This window comes from Penicillium griseofulvum (genome assembly GCF_001561935.1).
Source record: "Penicillium griseofulvum strain PG3 chromosome Unknown contig_6, whole genome shotgun sequence".
Taxonomy (NCBI): Eukaryota; Fungi; Ascomycota; class Eurotiomycetes; order Eurotiales; family Aspergillaceae; genus Penicillium; species Penicillium griseofulvum.
In genome coordinates, this window is record NW_024467419.1 from 1,411,901 (window position 1) to 1,427,583 (window position 15,683).

The window sequence follows — 15,683 nt, forward strand, 5'->3', positions numbered from 1 at the left end:
TTGTTCGCTAGTTTGCCAGTTTGTTTGCTAGTTTAGTATAAATACCTCCCAGATCTGTTTCTTGCTTCTTGATCTCTCATAGCATGCTCAACAACTTCTTTAATTCTTCAAATATCTGAGCCATGGTCCACACTCCTTATTTTAACAGTGTTATCTCCGAATCTGCCTTCAAGACTCGTTTCCAAGCTGAGAATGGACAAAACTTTTCGGAGATAGCAAATCTCTCAGCCAGTCACTGGGGACGACCTCATCTGCTTGCATGTCGTGTAGTACGGCGGGATCCGCAGCGCAACCTACTTCCCATCCTATCACACTATGCAGCACCCTCTGATGTACAGTCTCCAGCGGATGAAATCCGAGCATTCTTACGAGGCCCCGACTCAACATTTATGACCCAAAGCGAGCACTATTTAGTGCGAAGGTCTAATTGTGGCATTTCACTTGCTCAAATTTGGGCAGCTATGGCCATGTTCAAGGGAAACCAGAACCGACGCGTTCGAGACATATCTGCTCTCACTGTGCTAGGACAGAATGAAAGTGGGCATGGTAATGACGATGGGCCGGGGCACCCGAAGCGTCTTAGGCGACAAATATCCCAGCCAGACTTCGCCGACTCCAGCGCAATCCGAGTTGGCTCTAGCAGTCCACTACACGATGGCTCGCAAGATGGCTCCGATAGGTCCTCTTTGCCCTATGTCGACGCTAGTACACACTATTTGAGTATAACACCGGAAGATGACACTGTGCGACTCGCGTCATGCGTCATTCGACATATCCTTTACTTTGCTGCACCCCAAAACTCTGCATCAAATCCAGTTGTTGTCGAGTTTCGAGATGCGAAAACGAGGCTCGCCGCTACCACAACGACCGCAGAACGGCGAATGATTGCCATTGATGACGGCGGCCTCTGTTTGCGACGACAAAACCAAGATGGATCTTTTGCACTTGCGAAGAACCACGTTGCACTCTTGGAAGCGAAGACGCAATTCCATTGTGTAGAAAATGGTCGACCCGTCATATCAGATAGGAGCTTTGCGCAGATGGTTTGCGAAGCACTAGCGACAAGGTTATCCAATATGGGTGATGAGTCACTACGAAGGTAAGCTTAATTGGCTCCAGATCCTCTAAACACCGAATGCCTAGGTGTTTCCATCTCCGCATATTTCCTTTCAAGTACAGACTGACAATCCTAGCAGCGTCATAGTCATAAATGCCGCACAGCACTATATGTGCTTCCTCCAAATGGATATAAGTGACGAGTATATCATGGATTTTGAGACCACCTCACCTACACATATGTTGTATGTGAGCGCCACGCCCTGGTTTGACCTCAGCCAAAAAAGCGGGAGGGAAAGCGTATTGGCCAATTTATGTGGGATTGTGCGTCGAGCCATATCCGAATAGGAGGTAGAAGAAAATTACAAGTCTATCTTGAGAAAGTTATATCAAGTTAGGCACTTAGGCATAGCTATTACAACTATGAGCCTAATATATTAAATAACGTATATTCGTAAATTGTTTGGTCGTTGAATATATAGTAGGGGTCTCACCGAGCCCTTTGCGTGCGTGGTACCTAGTGTCAACGCCAGTGAGTTCATCAAGTGCAGCAAGGTCTTCGAAAAGGCGATTGCAGTAGATGACGTTATGTCCACTAATTTCGCAATGATTACAGTATAGCGATATTATGTTAGTTCACATCTATATATCCTTAGTATATCTAGTAAGTGTTGTGTTGAGGAGATGATGATGGCTTAACAAGGAGTTAGGATTTAGAAAGTTGTATCTCGTACAAGATGATGCTCAAACACAACCTGTTCTTCGAGATAGGGTGGGGTCCTAGTCAGAGAAGGACTGATGATGCGAAAGAGCATGATCCAACAATTCTCAGGGGGCCATAGTGATCAAGAAGTTGACATAATGGTGGGAATGTGCTATTATCGGAGACTTTTGTTGCTGGTCGTACGAACTCTCCTGCATTGAAGCGAGCCGCATTGGGCACGCACTTGTTGCCCTGAAGTCCCTGTCGCAGCAGACATACATGACAGGAACCCCAAGGCTCAGCCTCTGTTGACGTGGTACCTCTGACTTTAAGGGGTAAGCCAACCGCAGATCATTTATCTGTGCGGAGCCTCAGCCTACCCCAGACGCACCCTAGGAATGATCGTTATAGCATTCGGCAGGAGGGCGGAGTAAAAATAGCCATATTTTCACTGACTATAATTATTTTAAGTTTGATATAGCCACCCGCGACACAACCTTGCCAGCTTGGCATGGAAAGCTATTTTAAAACAACTCCCCCGTGGAGAATTTTGGGGAAAAGCACTCAGGATGGCCTCGAGCATAAACGGAACAGATCCATCATACGAGCTAGCCCAGGCGACGATAGAGGGAGAATTTTATCGTCACCCATCAGTGAGTGAAGATGAGGACCCTTCGTCCGCCAATACTCCTGAAGCGGGGAGCGATGGAGCAAATAACGTGGACAAGCCCAGCAACCTATCACAGTCATTATCTACTACATTTAATGACTGGTTTGTCTGGGAGGTACTAGGGTTGGTAACATCAACAGGCGTTTTGATCGCGTTGGCCACGGTGCTTGCGCAATATAATCGAAAACCACAACCTAGCTGGCAATATATGTCGCTAAATTCTTTTATTTCCTGGATGAGCACTATATTTCGAGCCGGTATCATCATTTCCAGCAGTGAAGCTTTGGGCCAGTTAAAGTGGATATGGTTTGCTCAAAAACGAGAAAGGCCGGTGCAGGAGCTTCGTGTGTACGACTCCGCTACAAGAGGGCCTTACGGGGCGATGGAGCTTATATGGACATTGAGGGCAAGGTAGTAATCAACGATTGTTATATCGTCGGGAACAATTTTCTAACACTGCGCAGACACTTCGCCGTCCTAGGTAGTCTTGCAGTTATCCTGACTATCGCCATTGATCCCTTTGCGCAGAACCTCGTCTACTACTATCAAGACATGGTTGACCACCCTTTTCACCAAGCTTTGCTCTCCAGAGCAGACAACTATAGTGCTAGTGACCAGAATTCAATGAATTTGCAGGCAGGTTCGTTGCTGAATTGGCGACAGTGGCAGAAATTTGCACTAACATATGAGCATAGGCTCCGGTGTTGATGTCGTCCTCAAAGCCAACGTCTACAACTCCCTCCTGAACAACGATCCCCAAAAGCCATGGGCAATCCCGCAATACTCATGCCCGTCAGGAAACTGCACCTGGGATCCAGTTGCCGCTTTGGAAGCCCGCGCTCTCTGCGCAGATATCACTAGCCTCCTCTCCAAGTCCTGCATCAAGCCTGAGGATAACTTTGGCAGCACAAATTGCACTCTCAGTCTCCCTGGAAACCACACACAGGGGTCGTATATCGGTCCTGACGACGGACATAATTTGCACTCCGGCAGTGAAGAAAACATGATTTTCGTTGGCAGCGGTGTTGACACACCTGTGGCGAAGTCAAATCGTGCAAATACAACACTAGGCGTAGTGCAGTTCATCGCCCGTCAAAGAGACATCCCCCCAGATTGGCTTCACGAGATGGTGTCATCGACGGATGATCTCGAAGCCACCGAATGCACCATCATTCCAGTCGTGCGGAGCTTCCGACCTTCTGTCGAAAACAACGTGTATAAGGAAGAGACACTCGCTACATGGAATCAATCCAGCCTTATACGCGGAGATAAACTCGTTGCGCATTACGATCTCATTCCACCCTGGGGTCCTGAGATGGGGATTGACCAGCCCAACCAGGTATTCGGCTACAACGTCCTTTCCTCCCGTGTAGTTACAAGATTTGTGGAGGAAATTTTTACAGGCCGCCTGAGTAAGAGTGACAACACCCCAAACTACCTAGCAACCGCCCCGGACCCGATATATGCAGGTCGCGACATCCTCGTGGCGTTAGGGGAAGGCGACGTTGTCGGCTGTGGTGGTTATCTCCCGTCGAGACTAAATTGCACCATGGAAAATATCGCTCAAGCAATCTCAAAAAGCTTCCGAGACTCGCGCTATAGGGTAAACGCAGAGGATGAATCCGGGAGAGCTGTCGGGCGTGTTCGGGTCAGCGTTACGCATGTCGGGGTGCGGTGGCAGTGGATTGTGCTTCTAACGCTCGTGTTGCTCTTGGGAATACTAGTACTTGCTGGGACTTTATGGAAGGCTCGACGAAGATGCATTCCCAGGTGGAAGAATGACCCGTTGCCGCTGTTGTTTCTATACAACGATATGACGGGTGAAAAGACCGGAGGCCTGGGCTTGCCGGTACAAGGAAGTCTCAGCCATACTATGGATATAAAAGCGAGGTTGGATACGAGCGATGGCCGGATTCTGTTGCGGTAGTTGATGCTGTGCAGGTGCATTTTTTCTAATGTTTGATTTCATTGATCTTGGACTCAGTTAATTTGGGCTGGTTATATAAAACAAAGCAAGGATAAGGTATTTCTATTCCTATTTGTTTTAGCCTAGTTATAAAAGCCTATATATTTTAATGATTCATCTGCTTCATAGACGGGGCTTTCGTGGGGGCCTAATGGGGGTCTACAATAAGGCTGGGGCTGAGGCTATAAGCCCCGAGGCTCGACCCCGGACCCACTGTAGGTCACGCGGAAGAGTAACCCCACTGTGAAATGGCTGGTGATTTGACCTCGGAGGCTTAGAGATACCTCACTTTTTCACACCATATTAGAATTAATAGGTGTTAGAGAGGTTCTTATGGCCATGATTGAGAGTTGAAAATAATTTAAAGACGCTGGTGTCCGATTTTACGGATACTTCTGCGGTAGAGCTGGACATACTTCCAACGACTTCTTGAACAATTCCATCATGGAAACACCCCTGTCTACCACTCCGTAACGTACAAAAAAAATCAGTAGCAAATAAACTGAGGCGCATATTTTCGTAAATGTGAACAATATAGTTATGGAATTTGTATGATCGAGTTCCAATCAAAGGAGAACCATGGCAGTACCTAGAGCTAGCACCATCGAGATAAACCCGACAAAAGGTACGCTTTGCCCCCATCTAATGCTTTCAGCTTGAGCAGCCGCATTAACATGCGATTCTGATTTGTCTGAGGGCTGATGCATCATGATCAAGCCCGGAACCTGCGTTACGGCAATATAATCGGATGTTCTGCTCGGGTCCATTGTCGTGATAGAGGAGGAGGTGTAATATGGATGCACGCAAAAGCTTTTGATCTCATATGACGACAAGCGCGAAGTGCAGCCCCCTCTTGCAACTGGGGTCATTGAACTATCAGGATGTAAAACGGATTAGAAACAGCAGATTGACGAAGTCTAGAATGAAAGACCAACTAACCTTGGGCAGCACCAGGCGGCAGTCTCACTCGGTGCCAGGGCTGAGATGATGTTACGAGGATGCACTCCTTCTCCCTGCACTCCCGTTGCACTGGCGAAATTGAAAGCTCCCGAGAGACTGGGGGACTCGCTGCCCGAGCGAGCCGCTATGCCCATCGTGGCCCAGCCAGACGGGCAGACGAGGCCGGGCGAGTAATACCCCATCATTGACATTGTGGCGGTGGCAGATGTTTGGGTTATGGCATTACTGTGCTCTGAAGCCATGGAACTACCGCTTGGGAAGCACTCATAGGCCTGCGCCCACTCACAGTCAACCTTTCTGTAATATGAAGTTGTGCGGCTGGCGTCAGCCAGCAACACATCACCAAACGAGGAAATACATGATGCGGGAGGAGTGAACGTAGTGGTCAATGGACCGATGTTTGAGAAGCTGTATCCGGACAGGGCTGCGGTTGGCATGATAGCTGGAGATATGGGGATACTTGCTTGGATATTTGGGAATGATGACCAGGGACCTAGATTGTTTATAACCTTTGGACAAACATCCTCGGGAACTTGAAGGATTCACCCACGCCGTGCGCTTGGACCATTTATTTGAATGCGGATTGATTAATTCTGACATCCTACCGAAAGCTGAGACACTAATTCAAGGCTCTGCCTTCTTCACTATAGGGGAAATTAGGCCTGGGCGAATGGTGTGTTAGCCGAGTGACGATCAGGCAGGGATTCCTCGTATGTTGTATTCTGTCTTTTATTTCATCTACTATGCCAAGTAAAGGGGGTTCTCATGAGCCGTTTTGGCCCCATTATTTTCTAAATAGCAGAGCCTCATCATTACCTCCCATAGTCCTTTTACCGTCAAAGATCTCTTCTATATAATCTACCGTGCCAGCTCGTGCTAATGTAAGCCAAACCTCTTTTTTTTAGCAGTAATACCAATACTAATAGGCAATTATCACTATGCAGATCACAACTTTTTCCATATTGAATTGTATTGCACTTGAAATGTTACCGCACTAATTATTGGCGGCGTACATGCCGCGGCACATCGAGATTGCCGTTATTGGCATCTAGCAAGATTCGTTGCATAAATCAAGTGGCTATAATTACCAAGACTAGGGTATATGTCACATCATGGCCTATTTCTCACTCAGGTAGAGACCGAAGAGAACTAAACGAAATCGCTCTAGTATGCTTTGAGCCATCATTGTTTTTTGCTGTGGTTGTTTTGAGTAGATTCCGCATGGACAGGGGTTATTAGGACATCCTCGAATCGATAGCCCACGAGATCGATATGGCGAGAAGCCCACGGGAGAAGATTGACAAGGAACCACTCTGGCTGCGCCCTATTTCACAAAACGGTTTTTGCCGAGAATTGGCCGCCATTACAAGGAGGGCAACATTGCCAATTATCTTTCTAATATTTACATGCCTAAAGTCAGCATGATGATAACCTAATGATGATTGGCAACAAAGTACTGCCTCCGCGTGATAGCTACCTTGGTATCTCTGAACAGCATAGTACAAGCCGTATATGAACAATCAAATATCATAGATATGTGGGATAGTGGAGTCTATACACAAACTCTGGTAAGCTTAAATTATAGTTCCGCTGAGCGGGCTGACACTGGCTGATTCTCATGTCCATCTAATGTTAGATTCGTCCTTCAGGCTTGCAGCTAAGATCATAAAACCTGCATCATGTGTTTATGAATGTTTTCTTGGGTTGCCCAAGTGACCGAGTATTCTACATAAATTCCTACCCTTCTGCACAAGCCCGTGAGCAATAGATCTTCTTGTAGCTTCAGACATTGGGGTGCTCTTCTTGGGCACTTAGTATTCATATACACGCTCGCAAGGCCAACGAATCGATATCGAGCATTCAATGAACTCACCTATTTCTAGACCCTAATTTAAGGTGGATAATTAAAATACAAGAGTTAGAAGATCCAGGAATTATTGGAAAAGTGAAGTCAAAACGAAATAAAACAGAACTGTACGAGTACTATCACTAACTGGTCAATGTTTCCGAGGCTTTCCACATCTTCTACATTTGCTACATTTGACGATTCTGGCTATGACTATTTATGTGAGAGTCTCCAAGTTGATACCTAATAAATGTCTTTTTTTTAATAATGTGAAAATATAGTACTATCGCTGTGAACCCACAGCTCTTATTTATACGATGGCTTTGTATGTGTAACGACTTTTACAATTTTACCGCCTTCTTACTGAAAACTCCACAGTCGAGCGGAAAGTGTTTTGTCAGTCAGGTACCATACCGCCCGCCAACTGTGACGTGACCAGGGAAGCTTCCGGGTCGAGCTTCTCATTCTCACTTTCTTCTTCTTCCATTTTATATTTCTCGTTGAAGCAGCCTCTCATTTCTCCTTAACAGTGCTCTAGGAATTAAGGGCCAAGATGGCCTCCATTCTTCTGCGATTCGAGAGTCGAAACGGCCAATTTCGACTCACGGTCAGCCCACAGGAACTCTTTCCATCACTTCAAAAAAAGGTATTGCCCTTGGTCAGAAGGGGACGATAGCAGGATCAGATCCAAAAGCTAATTTGGCAACTTGCATTAGATTCTAGAGCATCTCCCCGCAGCCGCCGAACCTTCGTCCATCACCCTCTCAAATAAACCGATCGGCACAGGTGGTGAGGAGAGACCACTAGACGGCCTACAAGGTGTTTCACTCGAACAGGTTGGCCTCAAGTAAGTGTGGAAGCTCTGGCCTTTATGGAATGAATTACTCACGCCCCGCTGACTTGAAGGCATGGCGATAAGCTCTTTATTGGGTACCGGGAACAGGCACAAGATAATGGACCCTCGAACGGCGACTTATCTAGCACTTCAGAATACCGACTCAATGGCACGCCAATTCCCAAACAACAGACAGTTCCGATTCGTGCACTACCAAGTGTTGCCGCTCCGATGAAGAACCCGTGGGACCTAGTGCAACAGTCACCGCTGGACAATCTGCTAGACAAGAAAGATGGGAAAATCAAGCGTGGCATGGACTACAAGATGTGCAGACATGGTCCCCGAGGCATGTGTGATTACTGCATGCCACTCGAGCCTTATGATGCGAGCAACATGGCAGAGAAGAAGATTAAGCACCTTTCTTTCCATTCATACCTGCGGAAAATCAATGCCGCGACCAACAAGCCCGAAATGGGAACCTCGTTCATGCCACCGCTCAACGAGCCATATTACCGAGTGCGAACGGATTGCCCATCGGGGCATTCTCCTTGGCCGGAGGGCATTTGCACCAAATGTCAACCAAGTGCAATCAGTCTTCAACCCCAGGAATTCCGAATGGTAGACCATGTGGAGTTCTCGTCCTCTGATTTAATCAATTCCCTCCTTGACTTCTGGCGAAAGTCAGGCGCTCAACGACTGGGCTTCTTGTATGGAACATATGAGGAATACACTGAAGTACCACTGGGTATCAAGGCTGTCGTTGAAGCAATCTATGAGCCCCCGCAAACCGGCGAAGTGGATGGCGTAACACTCCATGACTGGCACAACGAAAAGGAAGTGGATGAAGTAGCCCGTCTCTGCGGATTGCAGAAGGTTGGTGTGATATTTACTGACTTGATTGATGCTGGCCGTGGAGATGGTTCAGTCGTTTGCAAGCGCCACATCGACTCGTACTTCTTGTCTTCACTTGAAATTGCATTCGCTGCACGACTCCAGGCACAAAACCCCAAGTCAACGAAATGGAGCCGGACAGGGCAGTTCGGCTCCGATTTTGTAACGTGTGTGCTCAGCGGAGATGAGGCTGGTGCGATTTCTATCAGTTCATACCAAGCATCTGTTTCTGCAGTTGAGATGGTTCGAGGAGATATCATCGAACCTTCAGCGGACCCGAGTGTGATGCTGGTACAATCAGAGTATGACGAAGATGCCGGAAGCAGGACACGATACATTCCCGAAGTCTTCTACCGACGAATTAATGAGTACGGTGCAAGTGTACAGGAGAGCGCCGAGCCTAGTTTCCCAGTGGACTTCCTATTAGTTACCCTGACCCATGGATTCCCAACAGAGTCATCCCCATTATTCACCAACAGTCGCTTCCCTATTGAGAACCGTGAAGTTGTTGGCGAGAGCCAGGAGCTTCGACACGTTGCCCAGAAACTGATGTCCCATGGTGATCCCGATAAAGCTATCCAAGGCGTTTCTGATTTCCACATACTGTGCTTCTTGCATGGACTCAGCACATTTAGCAAGGTCGGTGTTATATCGTGCATCTGTTACTGTATGCGACGCTAACTCCCATTAATGAATAGGACGAGGAATCGCTCCTCTGCCGTGTCGCCAGAACGAAGTCCCCCATCGAGGGCATGCAGCTTGTGAATACCCCAGGATGGGCCACATTGATGACAATTCTTCAAGAGAGTGGTGAGCGCCCCCCTAAGCGCCCCTGGCCCACACCGGCGGACCCTTCTCGCCCGGATTCCCAAGCCCGGAAACGCCGCAACCCCCCACCCTCCACTCTACCCCGGTCCATATCTCCCAGTCCCGAGAGTGACCAGCTTGCTAAGAGGTTTAAGGGAGCTAGTTTAGAATGACCGGTTTCGTCTTTTCGCCGTTCGGTTTCATCGCACCGCCCCCAGGCCTTTCGGTTCAGCTTTCCCACCGCGTTGCCACAAAATTCACGAGGAGTCACTAGTGGCTGTGCATCGCCCTTTTTTCCCGGGATATTGTCGATTCACGGACCCGAAATGGAGATGTGATGCGGGAACGGAAGCTAGACAGCCCTTGGGTCCGTCGGCTGGTTATAGCAGGCTAAAGCTCTGCCCGATATCACTGTATTTTCGACGAATATACTCGAAATCCAGTTTGTGTCTTACGCGTCTTACAGCCCTGGGGTCTGCTGTAGATAGATAATTCACTGATTCTCTCGTGGTTCATTGAACTTGCTTTTTCCGGTCACATAGATATATGGTAAAATATTGGAATGTCTCTAGGTATATGCTACAGATGAACACGGAGTAATGAGCCTACATATAAGTCATATTTATATGAGGTGACGTCAGGCAAGGAACTATTCCTGAGGGTACATTTCCCCTCAACTTCCGATGTATTTCATACTACACAATTAACAAATTTCCTGCCCTCTCCGATATTTCACGATAAACGCCCGATTAAAGATGCAAAAACTCACAGATAATAACACGACTTACCGACGATGATCACCCTCATTATTCATACACCTGACTTTCTTGGACAAGCTCCTTCAAACGTTTTTCCAATATCTCTCGTCCCTGTCCAGTATTCCATACTTCATGAGGAGCATCATCAGCAATATCCCAAGACAACAGGTTGTCTGTGATATGAGAAAGATCTTCCTGTCGCTCTGCCCACTGAGAATCTTTCCTCACTTCTTGCCCAGAGCTCACAACGACCACGGGAGCATGACCCATCTGAACATGGCGAGCAGACTTTATCTCAGCGGCAGTCATGGTGACAGCAACAAGGTTTTCCTGCAGCTTTGCTTTGATGTACTTTCCAGACTGGTAAGCCGAACGACCAACAACTCGGTCCTCACGAGAACGGCCGCGTAAAATGGCACCAGCAAGCCGATCCAATCCCAGGGGGGAAAGAATACCACGAAGCCAAAGTAAAAACCCACGACCGGGTCGTCCAATGTCTGCCAAGTATGCCTCGTGGAGAGGGTCGATCATAAAGATGCCGCGAACTTCGAAAATATTACGACTGGCGAACAGCCTGGAGTATAGACTGCCAACTCCAGCGGAAACAACTATCCATGGACCAGTCTCGCCAGCAAGAGCTAACGCCTCTCCTAGCGCATCTACCGACATGCCTACAGAATGAGGCGAGGGTGCATTGTCGGACCATCCGAATCCCGGTCGATCCCAGTAACAGTATCTACCGATACCACCACGGCCGTATACATCGTCGATGAAGGGTTGCAGTGTATGCTCGACCGGCCCATTCCCACCCTCCAGAAGAATTGTCGGTACTTTGTCGTCTGCAGTTTTGTTCCCGACACAAGCGAGATGAACCTGATAGGTTTCCCCATGTACCAAGTACCGCTTACCCGGGGCTTCGAGTCCGGCGTCGAAAGCACGCAAAATCAGAGTCGCTGTGAACAGGATCGTGGCGATGCCCATGACAGCCAGTAAAATTGTTTCAGCGAGAACAGCAACCCACTCCAGGAGCGAGCGTCGAGTCTCTTCTCGACCAGTGAGGCGCTCTTCCTCCTCTCGTTTACCCCAAGCAACCGCTTGGTTCTGGATCGCATGGTAGATGGAGATCAGAGCTACCCAGACGACTGATGCAATCCCCACCCAGCCCTCTTCAAGACGGATTCGCGGCACAGCGAGGATAATACACATGTCCAACACAAGAAGAGCTGCAAGGGTAATGGCCCATATGGTCATGGGCTTGGATGGCACTGCGAAGAACAGGAGTCCAACGGCGAGATATCCTGTCGCCAAGGTGGTATATGAAAAGGCAAAGAAGCCCGACCCTCGTGGGTGGATCATAGGTGGACTAACAAATATGGAGACAAGCAGGAATGTCCACCATATGAAGCTAATTGCTAATGCAGTGACTGACACGCCGCGCAGGGCGCGCACGCTCCATAGATTGTAGGGCGATACCTGGGTTCTCGAGTTAGCTAAAACTTGTGTGATATTTAGTTTTAGTTTGACTCACCGCTGGATCATCTGGAGTGAGGAAGCCATGATTTTCTGCAGGAAGCAGTCTTGAGCGCTCAGTAGGTTCATGTTGATCTTGGCTATTCGGTGGCCCCGTGGGTCTAGGGTCGGTTTTGCGACCCCGAAGCGACATGATGAATATGAGTGTCGATCTTTTGATATCAGTAGGTTTCATATAAATTAAATCAGAGGAGTGTTTCATTGTATTATAAAGAAATATAAGGCGTAGTATCCCGGCTGGGTATGACATCATGCATTTCTTACTGCAGATCTATATCTTGAATATTCAAGTAACACCGTCATTTCCTGCTTTTTGCCAGATACAAATGACATGCATTTCATAATGTATAGAAAAGAGTCTAAAGTGAGATACAGTTTCAATAAAACTAGATATAACTTCTACTATATATGGTTACCTAAAAGTATTCAACCATATCTAACATTGCCGGAGCCATCTCCAAACCAGTCATCCGCAGCCAAGGACTCATCAGGCGAAGCATAGTTTATGATTGTGCTTTTCGATGTTGTGTAGGCATTGTAAGCCTCGACTCCGTTCTCGCTTCCAACTCCACTAGCAGACTTTGAACCTCCCCATGGACTACTAGGGTCATTTCGATGATGGGTGTTCACCCAAGTAATTCCCGCATCAATCTGTTCGCATACTCGGAAAGCCTGGGGGAGATCGAGTGTCCATACACCAGCTCCCAATCCAAACTCGCTGTCATTTGCCAAGGCGATTGCTTCTGCCTCGGTGTCGAACCCTGCAACGACAATAACAGGACCAAACGCCTCCTCACGCCAGATAGATGTCTTCACAATACTGTTGTTTTCTTTGCTGGATGCAAGTAGCGTTGGTTCGTAGAAATATCCCTTCTCGAAGTTGAATCCGTCAAGCGGGCTTTGAGAGCCCATCCTTTTTGCACCGATGAGAGCGACCGCATTCCCTCCTTCTAGAGCGCTATTGACTAGACGCTCCACATTTGCTAACTGTTTTTCGGAAATAAGTGGCCCCATGGTTGATTCCGGGTTGCTCGGGGCTCCGATTCGGCGTGTAATGCTCTCGATCTTGGCCTTGAGCTTATCCAGCAGCTCATGCATGATGGAGTTTTGCGCTATAATTCGGGTGCTGGCCACACAGGTCTGTCCACTTGCGATGAAGCTTCCAAAGACGATTCCATTGATTGCAGTATCGATGTTGGCCTTCTCAAACACGATCAAGGGCGCCTTTCCACCAAGCTCCGCGGTGTATTTTGCCAGATTTCCACCAACAATTTTGCCGATTGCTCTGCCGGCCTCGGTACCACCAGTCACATCCACCTTTTTCACTAGTGGATGCTCGACCAGTGCTTTGCCGGTGATGGCTCCATATCCAGGTAAGACGCTGAACACGCCATCTGGGATTCCCGCCTCGCGGAGAATTTTGCCCAACATAAGAGTCGTCAATGGGGTCAGCTCGCTAGGCTTGACTATAACGCTGTTTCCAGCGGCAAGTGCTGGAGCAAGCTTCTTCACGGCGATCAACAACGGGTGGTTAAACGGGGTTATCTGAACGACCACGCCGAGAGGTACTCGGTCGACAAAGTTATGCAGTTTACCCATCGTCGGCAGGACAGACCGCTCCTCGACTCGTAGCAGGGAAGCATAGTATTTGAACCATCTTGTCAAAGATGGGACTTGAGCCTTCATTTCCCGTATCACTCGACCAGTCTGCTTTGATTCTGTTGAGATGAGTTGCGGGAGGACATCGGAGAGAAGCGATGCGCATTTGTCTAGCACATCGGCACGGTGATGACGACTCGCACGCGACCATATGCCGGACTTATATGCTGCGTGGGCGGCGGAGATGGCGGTCTCGACATCTTCTGATGAGGCTGCGTGACATCTGTTAAAGGTTAGGCCGGGATGGCTTCCCAAGGTCTATGAGTTATCTTACTGCGCGAAGATCTCTCCGGTTGCTGGATCTTCAATTGGGATGCTGTATACTTGTCAATGCTTGTTCGAAAGTGTCAAGATAGCCGTTACCCACAGGTCGCCATTCCCATCCTGCTCTTTACCGGCTAACCACAAACGATATTCCATTTTGATAGAAAATATTCAGGTACATAAAAGGCTCCAAAATCAGGGGGAGTGATGTCTTTATAAATTGGGCTTATCTGGCTTATCTGGGTAAATGCCCAGGTGAGGGGTCAACGATATTCCATCCGATCTCGGGATCTTCCTATTTCTAGAGGGGTTTCACTCTCAAGTTATGAATGGACTCAATGTTGTATTCATTCACAAACTGGTATCTGTCGGGTAGAGGGGCCATGTCGATCCCTTCTCCAAATTGAAATGTCGCGACCTGCAATGTTTTCATCTTCAAACTCCTCGCCATGTTTTCTTATGATAATATTACACCCGTAAATAAGGCTGTCAAGACACTCTCCCAGCCTGTCGGAATCAGACAAGAACATATCGCCGATGAAGAAACTCTCCTCTACCTGAAACCTAAATATGACCAACTATCGCCCAATGAATATACCATCAAGAGATACTGGGACGACTCAACGATTTTCACAGTCACTGGCCACAAATATGGTGACACTCCAGCTCGCGAATTTCGTGATTCCTCAGGACTCCCAATGTTCCAGTCTCGCGCAGCTATCCTCGCATGGAAACGACCACTCCGGGTACGATTACCTGGCAAGGAAGACGAAGAGCTTGTGGATTTCAGAGTCGATATGAACAAAGTCTACAGACTCACATTTCGCAACTCGATGGAGCCGGACTCCAGAAGCGAGCGTGATAGAATGGTGACGGTCGAAGTGCGAGAGACGGGCTGTTATGCATGGCAAGGATTCTCGGCTAGTGTTGGGGGCCAGAAAGTGGTTGATGTTCGTGAGAGCATAACAATGAATAAAAAGCTACCTAAAGCTACCTCTCAAGGTGATGTGTCCTTGATGCCACGACAAGTGCTTGAAATTCTTGTGGCTGAGGGGTTTGACTTATCTCTAGTAAGTAACATATCTGAGGTCATTTTAGTTGGAAACTAACAGCTCTGTTCAGGCCGCACTCATTGCTGTGTACATGGCAGATACGAGGTTCAGTACTGCGCCTCCTCCCCGATATTAAGTCATGTCTAGAATACAAGGACTTTTAGATACATGTATTGCAATTGAACTGGTCTCAATCCACCCCCGGGTACTTGAACCAGGCTGAACGAGCGCCTGCAGTCAGCATCCTTGGCGACCTGAGCGGTCATTGGCGAATTGCGAGTAGGATTAAGCTCCACGTTGCCAGAAGGTCCTTAATGTGGCATTTGCTGGGGTGCGTTGGTCACAGCACAGCCCAAGGTGTCGCTCTTGCCCCGCCCAGGCGTCTTCCGCTAAACTGCCTATCTCTAAGTCAGACTGATAACTATTTCTCTTTAATTTCCGCTTAGGCCTGTAGCTCATTTGAGCAAAGATTAATAGACTGAATAGAACACTGGATTGTGCAGCAAGTAGCAACCGTTCATGGCGGGAACCGAACCCGCTGGACAGCACCGGGCTCTGTCTACTGTCCCTCAATGGTGGTGGCATGCGCGGGCTGTTAACTCTATACATCCTGAAAGGGTTGATGGATCAACTGAATCAGACACGTCCCGAGGGTTCACCAGCAAAGAAACCCTGCGAGGTGTTTG

At 48.1% G+C, this 15,683-nt stretch overlaps 6 protein-coding genes across 6 annotated transcripts; 4 read left to right on the forward strand and 2 right to left on the reverse strand.

The window, feature by feature from the left end:
- Window positions 1-122: 122 nt before the first annotated feature.
- On the forward strand, window positions 123-1,103 carry PGRI_076370 (uncharacterized protein; the record flags this gene model as incomplete). Its single annotated transcript, XM_040795351.1, has 1 exon — window positions 123-1,103. One exon carries the CDS (start codon window positions 123-125, stop codon window positions 1,101-1,103), a length of 981 nt encoding a protein of 326 aa, XP_040653028.1.
- Window positions 1,104-2,328: 1,225 nt separating this feature from the next.
- Window positions 2,329-4,356, forward strand: PGRI_076380 (DUF3176 domain-containing protein; the record flags this gene model as incomplete). The annotated part of the gene is made up of 3 exons (XM_040795352.1): window positions 2,329-2,840; window positions 2,894-3,069; window positions 3,125-4,356. The coding sequence occupies 3 exons, from the start codon at window positions 2,329-2,331 to the stop codon at window positions 4,354-4,356; spliced, it is 1,920 nt and encodes a 639-aa protein (XP_040653029.1).
- A 3,398-nt stretch (window positions 4,357-7,754) lies between these two features.
- On the forward strand, window positions 7,755-9,907 carry npl4 (nuclear protein localization protein 4; the record flags this gene model as incomplete). Its single annotated transcript, XM_040795353.1, has 4 exons — window positions 7,755-7,808; window positions 7,918-8,048; window positions 8,108-9,566; window positions 9,626-9,907. The coding sequence occupies 4 exons, from the start codon at window positions 7,755-7,757 to the stop codon at window positions 9,905-9,907; spliced, it is 1,926 nt and encodes a 641-aa protein (XP_040653030.1).
- Window positions 9,908-10,540: 633 nt separating this feature from the next.
- Window positions 10,541-12,155, reverse strand: PGRI_076400 (DUF2417 domain-containing alpha/beta hydrolase; the record flags this gene model as incomplete). Its single annotated transcript, XM_040795354.1, has 2 exons — window positions 10,541-11,965; window positions 12,021-12,155. The coding sequence occupies 2 exons, from the start codon at window positions 12,153-12,155 to the stop codon at window positions 10,541-10,543; spliced, it is 1,560 nt and encodes a 519-aa protein (XP_040653031.1).
- Window positions 12,156-12,448: 293 nt separating this feature from the next.
- Window positions 12,449-14,101, reverse strand: PGRI_076410 (aldehyde dehydrogenase; the record flags this gene model as incomplete). Its single annotated transcript, XM_040795355.1, has 3 exons — window positions 12,449-13,904; window positions 13,956-13,997; window positions 14,049-14,101. 3 exons carry the CDS (start codon window positions 14,099-14,101, stop codon window positions 12,449-12,451), a joined length of 1,551 nt encoding a protein of 516 aa, XP_040653032.1.
- Window positions 14,102-14,394: 293 nt separating this feature from the next.
- On the forward strand, window positions 14,395-15,133 carry PGRI_076420 (uncharacterized protein; the record flags this gene model as incomplete). The annotated part of the gene is made up of 2 exons (XM_040795356.1): window positions 14,395-15,015; window positions 15,068-15,133. The coding sequence occupies 2 exons, from the start codon at window positions 14,395-14,397 to the stop codon at window positions 15,131-15,133; spliced, it is 687 nt and encodes a 228-aa protein (XP_040653033.1).
- Window positions 15,134-15,683: the final 550 nt, after the last annotated feature.